General features: G+C 54.0%; 1 protein-coding gene across 4 annotated transcripts; it reads left to right on the plus strand.

Moving 5' to 3' along the window:
- The first annotated feature begins 9628 nt into the window (after window positions 1–9628).
- Window positions 9629–11639, plus strand: POLD4 (DNA polymerase delta 4, accessory subunit). 4 transcript variants are annotated; one of them, XR_013403244.1, is made up of 5 exons: window positions 9629–9882; window positions 10100–10189; window positions 10380–10491; window positions 10821–10973; window positions 11168–11639. XR_013403244.1 is itself a non-coding variant. In NM_001266109.1 (4 exon segments), coding segments are annotated over 4 exon segments (324 nt in total). In that variant the 5' UTR covers window positions 9664–9785; the 3' UTR covers window positions 11193–11633.

Consider the following 11639-nt stretch of genomic DNA (forward strand, 5'->3'; position numbering starts at 1 on the left):
GTGCTATTCAAAGGATGCCCTAAGCTCAAACGTCAGACTCATAACCTATGAGTGACCAGTTTCCCTGTCAGTAAAGCGGGGATAATTAAACGCCCTTCTAAGAATGCTGGAAAGGATAACAGGAGCAACAAAGGGCAGATGCTTGGCTGTAGCAGCAGCAGCTGTAGTCCTTACAGATTACTTAGGCTGTAGCAGCATGTCATGACACTTTAGTTAGGAACCACTGGGTAAGTCAATGGATGAACAGCTCCCAGGTAATACATGGATATTTTATGAACTTTGAGAGCTTGTTTGGAGGTTCTAGCAGGGGAGTGAGGCTACTAGTATACCCTTGACTAAAGACTGATCCTCCTCTATTAGGGATGGTTGTCCTCTTCGATCGAGCGCACAGCTTTGGGAGGGACGCACATGGAGCGGTGAGGGAGGAAGGGGACACCCGCCTAGCCAGCCAGATCAGCCGAATCAACCCTGGTGATCAATGGGGTGACAGATGTCACAGCCAGATCGTCCTCACATCCTACATGAGTATTTTATAAGGGCCTCCTGGAGACAATACCTTAAGTGAAGAAAGTAAGAAATGATGGCAATGTCAATCAGTTGACAAATATTTTAAAGACCTAATTACCTGCCTGTCACTGTGCTAACTGGTGTAGAAAAGCCAAAAGAAGCCTAAAACCTAATTTGGCTCCTGCCCTTACAGAGCTTATAATCTACTAGGGAAGAAAAGGTCAATGTACCTGAAATAATAAGGGCCACAGGCATATCTGTGCGATGCAGACACAGAGCTGCCGGCAAGTGCAAGAACCACTAGAAAAGGGAGAGGTCAGAATGTAGGTGCAAGAGCTACTGACTTGCTTGTGGGTGAGGCAAGCCAGCTCTGCTAAATGTCCCTGAGTCATCTGGCCTAAGTTAGAGGCAACATGCCCCACCCTGAGGGGTCCAGGCTCCTCAGGTCGAGACATCTGCCCAGGCATGGCCAGGGGCACCTGCAGGCCCTGCCCCCTGTATAACAAGATAGAAAGGAGAGGGTATCAGGGCTGTCTCCATACATAGTCGAAATAAGCTGTGGCCTGTGATATGCAAAGCATTAAGTAGGGGCTATAAGGAATACAGAGGTAAGTAAGGAGGAGGTCCTATCATCAGAGAACTTACACAGTGCTATCCTGTTGAGTTTCTTGGGGGCAGCTTTTGAGTCTTCGTCTCACTATACCAGCACCCAACTTAGACTCCATCCTAAAGAAGGTGCTCAATGAGTGTGTTGGACAAAACAATCTAGAAAAACGAATAGAAACCCTTCCCTGCAAATGGTAGAATATAAGGCAGAATTCGATTAAATGCAGAAAGATCCAGGCAAAATACTACAGAAGACTAGGAAAGACAGACTGCATCTAGTTAGGTGAAGGCCCTCTAGGCTGTGAGCCCTATTAGGGGAGAAAACGGCATCTGAAGTTCTTGCTGACTTCCACAGCTGTATTTCCAGTGCAGAGCACACAGCAAGTGCTCAATAGTTACCTTTTCCATAAAGGCATGCGGTGGGATTTGACACCAATCTTGGAGGATGGGCAGAATTCAGATAGATGGAGATGGGGCAGAATAAGAGTTAGTTAAGTGTGGCCGGGTGTGGTGGCTCATGTCTGTAATCCTAGCACTTTGGGAGGCCAAGGCGGGCTGATCACCTGAGATCGGGAGTTCGAGACCAGCATGACCAACATGGAGAAACCCTGTCTCTACTAAAAATACAAAATTAGCCAGGCGAGATGGTACATGCCTATAATCCCAGCTACTAGGGAGACTGAGTCAGGAGAATCACTTGAACCTGGGAGGCAGAGGTTGCGGTAAGCCGAGATCGTGCCATTGCACTCCAGCCTGGGCAACAAGAGTGAACTGTCTCAAAAAAAAAAAAAAATAGGCCGGGCGCGGTGGCTCAAGCCTGTAATCCCAGCACTTTGGGAGGCCGAGACCGGCGGATCACTAGGTCAGGAGATCGAGACCATCCTGGCTAACAGGGTGAAACCCCGTCTCTACTAAAAAATACAAAAAGCTAGCCGGGCGACGTGGCGGGCGCCTGTAGTCCCAGCTACTCGGGAGGCTGAGGCAGGAGAATGGCGTAAACCCGGGAGGCGGAGCTTGCAGTGAGCTGAGATCCGGCCACTGCACTCCAGCCCGGGGACAGAGCGAGACTCCGTCTCAAAAAAAAAAAAAAATAGTTAAGTGTATTTGTCTTTTTCTTTTTTGTTGTTGTTTGTTTTTTTGAGATGGAGTCTCACTCTGTCGCCCAGGCTGGAGTGCAGTGGCGTGATCTTGGCTCACTGCAAGCTCTGCCTCCCGGGTTCACGCCATTCTCCTGCCTCAGCCTCCCGAGTAGCTAGGACTACAGGTGCCCGCCATCGTGCCCGGCTAATTTTTTGTATAGACAGGGTTTCACCATGTTAGCCAGGGTGGTCTCAATCTCCTGATCTCGTGATCTGCCCGCCTCGGCCTCCCAAAGTTCTGGGATTACAGGCGTAAGCCACTATGCCCGGCATATTTGTCTTTTTCAAGCAAATAACATCTTGAGGGTAAGGCCCATGATTTATTCATCTTTGCATCACTACGGCATTTTAGTGTTTTATTGTTTTTTTCTTTTGAGACAGAGTCTCGTTCTGTCACCGAGGCTGGAGTGCAGTGGCACCATCTCAGCTTACTGCAATCTCCGCCTCCCAAGTTCAAGAAACTCTTCGGCCGGGCGCGGTGGCTCAAGCCTGTAATCCCAGCACTTTGGGAGGCCGAGACGGGCGGATCACGAGGTCAGGAGATCGAAACCATCCTGGCTAACACGGTGAAACCCCGTCTCTATTAAGAAATACAAAAAACTAGCCGGGCGAGGTGGCGGGCGCCTGTAGTCCCAGCTACTCGGGAGGCTGAGGCCGGAGAATGGCGTGAACCCGGGAGGCGGAGCTTGCAGTGAGCTGAGATCCGGCCACTGCACTCCAGCCTGGGCGACAGAGCGAGACTCCGTCTCAAAAAAAAAAAAAAAAAAAAAAAAAAAAAAAAAAAAAAAGAAACTCTTCTGCCTCAGCCAATCAAGTAGCTGGGATTACATGCATCCACCACCATGCCTGGCTAATTTTTGGATTTTTAGTAGAGACGGGGTTTCACCACATTGGCCATGCTGGTCTTGAACTCCTGACCTCAATCTGATCTGCCCAATGTGGGCTCCCAAAGTGCTTGGATTATAGGTGTGAGCCACTGTGCCCAGCCCTACAGCATTTTGGTGTAATGCCTGGCACAGTAAAACCTTGATAATTTTTTTTTCTTTTTTTTGAGACAGAGTCCCGCTCTGTCTCCAGGCTGGAGTGCAGTGGTGTGATCTTGGCTCACTGCAACCTCCGCTTCCCAGTTCCAGCAATCCTCCCACCTCAGCCTCCTGAGTAGCTGGAATTATAGGCATGCATCGCCACATCCGACTTTTTATTTTTTTTATTTTTTTTAGTAGAGATGGGGTTTCACCATGTTGTCCAGGCTGGTCTTGAACTCCTGATCTCAAGTGATCTGCCTGCCTCGGCCTCCCAAAGTGCTGGGATTATAGGTGTGAGCCACTGCACCCAGCCAAACCTTGATAATTTGACTTAAACTGATTTAAAGAGTGTCAAGACATCAGTTAATAGGGTTGCTATATTAGAGAAAAATTTTAAAAGTGTGTCAAGACAATAGTGTTTTGGAAATTGACAGAAAAGGCCAGGCACAGTGGCTCACACCTATAATCCCAGCACTTTGGGAAGGTGAGGCAGGAGGCTCGCTTGAGCCCAGGAGTTCAAGACCAGCCTGGTCAAAATGGTGAAATCCTATCTCTATAAAAAACACAAAAATTGGCCAGGAGCAGTGGCTCAGGCCTGTAATTCCAGCGCACTTTGGGAGGCCGAGGTGGGCGGATCATGAGGTCAGGAGATTGAGACCATCCTGGCCAACATGGTGAAATCCCATCTCTACTAAAACTACAAAAATCAGTTGGATGTGATGGCGCACGCCTGTAGTCCCAGCTACTAGGGAGGTGAGGCAGGAGAATCGCTTGAACCCAGGAGGCGGAGGTTGCAGTGAGCCGAGATTGCGCCATTGCACTCCAGCCTGCTGACAGAGCAAGACTCTGTCTCAAAAAACCCCAAGCAAACAAAAAACAAAACAAAACAAAATTAGCCAGGCATGGTGGCGCACCTGTGGTCCCAGCTACAAGGGAGGCTGAGGCAGGAGTATCGCTTGAGCCTGGGAGGTCGAGGCTGCAATGAGCTGTGATCACACCACTGCACTCCAGCCTGGGTGAAGGAAGGAGCTGATCAATAGTCTCAGATGCCCCAGAAGAGCTGGCTGCAGTGAGCCAAGATCCCACCACTGCACTCCAGCCTGGGCGACAAGAGCGAGACTTCCTTCATCTCAAAAACAAACAAACAAACAAACAAACAAACAAAAACATCTAGAAAGGTTAGCAAGATCACAGAAAGCTTTTGTTTGTTTTGTTGTTGTTGTGATCTAAACATGTTATTGCTGAGTAGGGGGCGGGTGGAGAAAAATGGGGAGGTTTGGCAAATGGAGTAAGGAGACAACCAGAGGAGAGCCAAAGGGTGTCTGGGCAGCCAAATAGAACCCGGTGATATCAGCAGGCACCTTTGCCGTGGACCTGTCACCATGGGCGGTGACATTCCTTAGCATTTCAGAGAGAGGGACAGACTGGAGAAGAGGGCATTTTCCAAGGCGGAGGATTGGCAAAGCAGGAACGGCAGAGAATCAAGGGGGATTCTAGGCTGCTGGAAACTACTGGAATTGGCTGGGAGCCAGAGCCAGGCAGTGTGAGCAGAGTGGTCAGTGGAGGGAAACAGAGGAGGGGAATAGGCCAGGAGAAGAATCCTGAACGGGCAGCGCTGGGGTTCCCAAATGCTGAGGATGCAGAAGGCTCCCTTGGTGGTGGAGGGAGAGGGGGACGAGAGCACCATGAGAGGGCACTTCAGAGTGTGAGTTCTTGAACTCTCTCAAACAGCCCCTAATGATGGTGACAGGGGATGTGAGCTGCTCCTTCGTGTTTTGGCACTGTGTCCCACAGGCATCTTGTGAAAACGCCAGCACCATGGCACAGGGAGCACCTGGCAGATCATAGGGCATTAGCATTTTCTGTGAGTGAGTCATTGGTTTTCCATCCAGAACTGCTTCAGGAGATTTGATGAGTTTTGTTAGTTATCGAGGTTCTACCTCATAAGTATGGCCTTAGAGTCAGAGGCCCATGTATCCAGAGGCTAACATGAGACTCTAAGACCTTGAAATGTCAAGGGGTGGAGGGTGCGTTATCTCTAGTAGTCCTTATGTCCCCACAAGGATAGGGGGAGTGGGCGAGAGAAGACCCTCCTCTCCGTCATCTCCAGATAGCATGTAAGGATTAGAAATCTCGTCATCATCTTGGGTGCTTGGAAACACACCTATGTTTGAAAGAATGAGCATAAAATGGAGAACTATCACTTGGGGCAGGGGCAACCTCTGGGGGAAGTGGGGCTAGAGGAAGCTCTGATGGGAGATGGTAAAATACTCAGACCTTGCCAGTTTTCCACTTTTGCAAAGACTGACCCACCATCCAAGACTTATAGGCTGCCTCATGATATGAGAGACTCATTCAAGCACTGAGCTTACACACACATGTACACACACACTCTCACTTGCCACAGCCACCCCAAATGGGGAAAGGCAAAGGGAGGCCCTCTGTTCCCCTTAACCTAGAGGGCAAGGACTAGTGACTCAGTCCTGGCTGGGCACTCCGACGGGCAGCTCCCTCTCAGCTTCCCCTCTGCTGTGGAGCTACAACTGTCCCTGCCTTTGTTCCCTCAATTCTCAAGCTCCCTGACTCAGCCTCCCCTGAACTTCCCAGCAGGGGACAAAGCCCTTGTCAATGGGGTGGTGTGGGGGCAGTGGCAGTGAGGCCGATCTGGCAGAAAGCTGTAGGGCCCGAGTTCCAGTTCTTTTTCCAGTCTCAACTTTCAGGGTGCCTCAGCCTTGCCAGTTCAGCAGTCAGCTCTAGGCTCCTCCCCAACTTGCCCAGATCTCTCTCTGAGGCCAGGCTGATGGGGTGGAAATGGTTAACTAGAACCTTCCTCCCACCCAACTGGGCAAAGTCTGACACCTGGTGGCCAAGGTGAGGAATGGCCAGAAGGCCCCTTTTCAAGTCTTCCCAGAACTGCTCCAGAGCCTGGATGGCCAAAGTGAAAGAGGAGGTGACTACAGAAGGATGTGTGGAGGGTGGTAGGAGCAGGACAGAAGACAGCAGTGACAAAAAAAAACCCAGAGACTCCTTCCTCTGCCCTCAAGCTGCTGCCATGGAAGCACATTAGGCCAGAGAACCTGGACCAGGAGAAGAGGGAGTGTCTGGGAGGGTAGTGAGGGGCCAGGAATGACTGCCTAAAAGAATTCTGGCCCACAGGGTGAGGAATGGGGCCCACGGGGTGTGAGTATGTTGGGGGCGGGGCCAGGGGTATTCTGGCTGCCCAGAATCTCCTGAGTGGGACTGACTTCCAGCTCAGGGTAGGTGGCAGAGCCCAAGGGCCTGAGGAAGGAGGGTACCGGCGAGAGGGAAGAAGAGCTGGATCCATCCCACAGCCCACTGGGCCCCAGGCAGCTGCTCCCCTCTCTCCACCTGCCTCCACCTTCCCAGCTCTACCTTGCTCTCCCCACAAACCTCATGGTGAGGAGGGGGAAGGGAATGCAGGCACAGTGCTGAGGCCCCCATCCTGCCACATTGTCTGAGCTAAGCCGGACCTAATCCTTCTTCCCTTGAGTGCAGTCAGCGGTGGGCCTCATTCCCTGGGAAGGTGCTGGGTTCCTGTTTCAGTTCTTTTCTCTCCTGGACCCCCAGGACTCTGGACTTGGCCCTGAAGCAAGGGTGTTGGGTATTATTACCAGGCTGAGGTGCAAAGGTCACTCCTACTAGTCTCATCACCAGCCTCTGGGTGTCGGGGCTGACATAAGGGTCTCAGGACATTCCCACAGGGAGAGAGAACTCAGCACCCAACCCAGACCTCTGGCCTGGCCATCCAGCCTGAAGCCTGAACAGGCTCCAGGACAGCAGTTTAGGGAATGAGGCCAGGATGCTGCCTGAGTAGGGGAAGGGATTCTAGGCAAGAAGGTACAGAAGGTGGATAGGGTTGGAGAGCAAAGAAGGAAAAAGACCTGAGGATGGAAAGGCCAAGGTCCAGCCTAGTCAGCTGTGCACCTTAGGAATCCAGGTGCTGAGTCAGGGAATGCCAGTTGGACAGGGATGGTTCCAAAATCCCTAGGTGCCAACTCTTCCCTGGGGGCCCAACCCCACTGCCATTTAGGAGAGAACAGCAATGCTGCTTGCAGAGAGTTCCCTCAACTCCAAGCCAGAAAGCCAGGCCTAGGGTGCCTGCACTTGAGCTGACCACTCTGAATCTTTTTATTGGGTCTGGGGGTAGCTGAAGGCTGAGGGAGACATCTTCCAGGCTGGGTGGGTGCCTGAGCCAGGCAAAGCTGGGGAAGCTGGCGGGGACAGCCCAGCCAACATCTACAGAGTAGCTCAGGATGCCAGAGGCTACCCAAGGAGAAAAGGCAATAGTCCCAGGCGGCGGCAGGAGCTGCTGTGGCTGCCCAGCAGCACACCCCATTTCACGCTCCCTGGGCGGTGGCAGGGCCCCACGGCTATCAGCTTTCAGGGGTAGGAGGGACTTGGGAATGAGGAGGGGTCTGCCCCACCCATGGCTCCCTATCCCTCAGGGCTTGGACTCAGGAGGTGGGTGCCACACACCTCTAGAAACAGCCCAGGAACCCTTGCTGAGGCCCTCTGGGGAGGGGGTAATCAATCCCCCAGAGCCTATATGCCATCCCTACCTAGCATACTCAGCGCCTGACTGGACTCAGCACCTAGGCCCTCCCCAGCCCTGGTAGAGAGGGCCTCCCTGCTTCCATCCCCAACTCCGCAAGGACACTGTCTCCCTGAATGTGGGCCCCACTTAGTCCACAAGGCAGATGGGGGGATTAGAATAGGCCCAGCCCAAACAATACAGCAGAAAGGGCCCTCCAGCTCCATGCAGTGCCCTGACAAGCTCCCTCCTCCACCAGCCCTCCTCCAGGACGCCGATGGGGGGAGCCAGGCAGGACGTGGACCCTGAAGACATGGCCTGCTCCTGTACTTCCCCTTTGGTGGTCTCCTCTCCAGAGCAGCTTCCTCCCTTGTGCCCACAAGTACCAGTGGCTTAGCCCTCTTCCAGTGCAGAGCACCCAGACCCCAGAGCAGGGAAAGGAGGCGGCAGAGGCTTCTGAGCAGGCGGCAGCCCAGGAGTCTGTGCCCCACCCTCCCAGTATCCCTGGAAGGAAGAACCGGATGGGATCTCTGGAGGGTGATTAGAGCTGGGCTGGTCCCTGTGCTGGTTCCCAGACTCCCACTGGCCAGTACTTTTGCCTCCTGCCAGGAAGTTGATGAGGGGGAGGCAGCAGTATGGATGAGTCAGTGATGACAGGAGCCCAAGGGACAAAGGTCATGGGTGGAGAATTGAGAGACATTGTTTACAGCAGTCCACCTCCTCCAGGAGGCCTTCCAATGCTAATCATCCCTGTGGTCCTAACCAATCTCTGACCCACCCTTTTCCTCTTCTGGTAGGAATTATAGCCTCTTACTGACAACTGTACATCTGTCTGCCTTGTGACAGTGAGCTCCTGGGCCCAAGACAGACTGTGGTTCGACTGGGGCCCTGCAATGCCTGTGACTCTCGGCAGTGATAATCATTGAGCTATACTTCCTACTTTCAAAAACTTTTTGACATCTCTTTTAATTAATATGTGGGAAAGTGCTTAGAACAGTACTTGGCACATGGTATGTGCAACATGAGTGTTAGGTTTACTGTTAATATTTTCTGCTCAGATTAACATTATTGTGAGAGGGCAGATTTTGCCAATGAAGAACTGGGGATCAAAACCCATTGTGGTGGGGGAACCAGACCCTTGCTCTGCCTTCCAGTATGGAATCTTCCTGACTGGTGGGGCGGGTGAGGCAGGACTTGGGACCCCAGGAGAGCCAAAACAGCAAACACTTACTCGGACTAAGAGTGGGCAGCATCTTTGGGCACAGACTGTGAGAAAGGAGGTTTCAGAACCCATGGGCTTCTCCAGCCAGGTCTCCTGGGGCCGGTGGGGGTTGGGTGGGAGCAGGGAAGGGGCCTGGATTAGACCAAACTCTCTTCAGACCTCCAAACCTGCCCCCACAACGCTGGGCGGGCCAAAGGACCGAGTGAAGGCTCCAGCTGGGCTCTAGGGAGTTACAAACTGGCCACGGGGATTAGCGAAGCTGAAAAGAACATTTGCCTAGGAAGGGAAAACGGGAAGTGAGAGGCTGAGGATAACTCTCTTCAAGTCTCTCGGGACCCACAGCAGACCAATGGGGGCCGGGGGAGGTGGTGAAGTAGGGGCATCCTGACAGGTCCCCCGCCCCAGCCTGCCCCTCCTCCCGCAGCCCACAGCTGTGGCACCGCCCCACCCCTCACCCTACACTGCCTACCATTGGCTAGCGCCAGGGCCCCGCCCCACAGAGGCGGCCTGCCATTGGCTGAAGTCTTTCCTGTTTGCGCCCTTGTTGGGGTGGGGGAGGCGTCCCTCCCTGGACCCCAGCGACTTCCTCTCTCGGTTTGTCTGGGTCATCTTGTCTGCCTGCCGCTGGCCTGGCCCCGTCTGTCTCTCTCAGCAGCTGTCTTTCTCGCGCCCACTGGCCGGTCTCTCCTCTTCCCCGCAGTCGCCTCCTTCCTCTGCCTGCCTGGGTGGCCGCCATGGGCCGGAAGCGGCTCATCACTGATTCCTACCCGGTTGTGAAGAGGAGGGAGGGGCCCGCTGGGCACAGCAAGGGGGAGCTGGCATCCGAGCTAGGTCTCTGACGTGTGAGGGAGGCAGGAGGAGTGGACACGGAGGGGCCTAGAGGACGTGGGCAGAGGGGCAGATGGAAGGGGAAAGGTGGCCTGTCCTCCCCTCCCGACACCAGGTCTAGCTGCGGGGTGGCAGAGGCAAAGGGGTGGTGAGGAAGGCTGGGAGGTGAGGGGCAGGAGACTGAGGCCAGCCTCGCACTGAAGAGCAGCTGTCATTGCAGGGGAGGAGCCCCAGCCCCGCGACGAGGAGGAAGCGGAGCTGGAGCTGCTGAGGCAGTTTGACCTGGCCTGGCAGTACGGGCCCTGCACCGGTGAGAACCCACCCAGCCCCACGGAGGTGCCTCTCCCAGCCAGTCCCGTCACCCACACGTCTCTGAAGTCACCCAAGCGCTTGCGTGACTCTGACCCTCAGGCACTGTCTCCCCTGAACACACACATTCTCCAGCTCAGACTCTACCCCATCCCCAACAAGGCTCCAGAGTCTTCTTCCTACCCTGGCAGGGATCACACGGCTGCAGCGCTGGTGTCGGGCCAAGCAGATGGGCTTGGAGCCTCCCCCAGAGGTGTGGGAGGTGCTGAAGACCCACCCCGGAGACCCCCGCTTCCAGTGCAGGTCAGAGACAGGCCGGGAGGGCTTTCAGGGGAGCCAGGGCCTTCTCCAGGCACCGTCACCCTGCTGTCCTGACCTGAGGGAGAAATGGATGGAGGGTTGAAGGGCCTTGCTGAACAGGCAAGAAGGAGGACACGCTACTGTAATAATTCTTTTTTTTTTTGACACAGAGTCTTGCTCTGTCGCCCAGGCTGGAGTGTAGTGGCGCGATCTTGGCTCACTGCAAGCTCCGCCTCCCGGGTTCACGCCATTCTCCTGCCTCAGCCTCCCGAGTAGCTGGGACTACAGGCGCCCGCCACCACGCCCGGCTAATTTTGTTTTTGTATTTTTAGTAGAGATGGGGTTTCACTGTGTTAGCCAGGATGGTCTTGATCTCCTGACCTCGTGATCCACCCGCCTCGACCTCCCAAAGTGCTGGGATTACAGGCATGAGCCACCGCACCCGGCCAATAATTCTTACCTCCACAAGCTAGTCGGGGGCAAAGGTACACCCAGGAACCAAGGAACTATCTATTTAGAACCAAGGGGTTTCCCAAGGACTATGGGCATGGCCAAGAATAGCTGGTGAAATCAGATCCAGGGACTCAACAACTGACCCTTTCCCTCTCTCTCTCTCTCTCTCTCTCTCTCTCTCTCTCTCTCTCTGGGATATCCCTCCCTCCCACCCCATCTTCTACAGCCTCTGGCATCTCTATCCCCTATGAGGCACCACGTATGACCTCCTGCCCTTGGCTCTCTTGCTCCTCACCCAAGAATCTCAGGACAGAAGCAAGAGCCCATTGCTCCTGCTCAGCTCAGCCCCGCTGCGGAGGAACCCTTGGCAGGCAGAACCTGGAGGTGTCAGAGGCTCAACTCCTCCATCTAACCAGCAGGCTCTCAGAGCCCCCCTGGAAGAGCCTGTGCAGCTGAAGCAGAGTGCTTCTAGATGGAGAGTGGTCACTGGGGAAAAGGACCTGGCCATCACCTTCCAGTACCTGCTGCCTGTCTCCCTGACCCATGGTGTGGCAAGTTAGGCACAGCCAGACGTGGACAGTTGATCCATGAGGCAAAGATGCTGTCCCACCTATGGCTAGGAATCAGAGCAGGACTGGCTGAGCTCCCAGGGCAAGGGGTTCACTAATGCTTACCAATAAAGAATATTAAGCCTGGAA

This window comes from Macaca mulatta, chromosome 14, assembly GCF_049350105.2.
Source record: "Macaca mulatta isolate MMU2019108-1 chromosome 14, T2T-MMU8v2.0, whole genome shotgun sequence".
Taxonomy (NCBI): Eukaryota; Metazoa; Chordata; class Mammalia; order Primates; family Cercopithecidae; genus Macaca; species Macaca mulatta.

Excerpts from the sequence above, each read along its gene's own strand:
- POLD4 (XM_015113522.3), top strand. The coding sequence starts at position 9,786 with ATGGGCCGGAAGCGGCTCATCACTGATTCCTACCCGGTTGTGAAGAGG. Across the intron at positions 9,883-10,099 it reads GGAGCTGGCATCCGAGCTAG|GGGAGGAGCCCCAGCCCCGC; the intron begins GTCTCTGACGTG and ends CTGTCATTGCAG. Across the intron at positions 10,190-11,167 it reads GCAGTACGGGCCCTGCACCG|CCTCTGGCATCTCTATCCCC; the intron begins GTGAGAACCCAC and ends CATCTTCTACAG.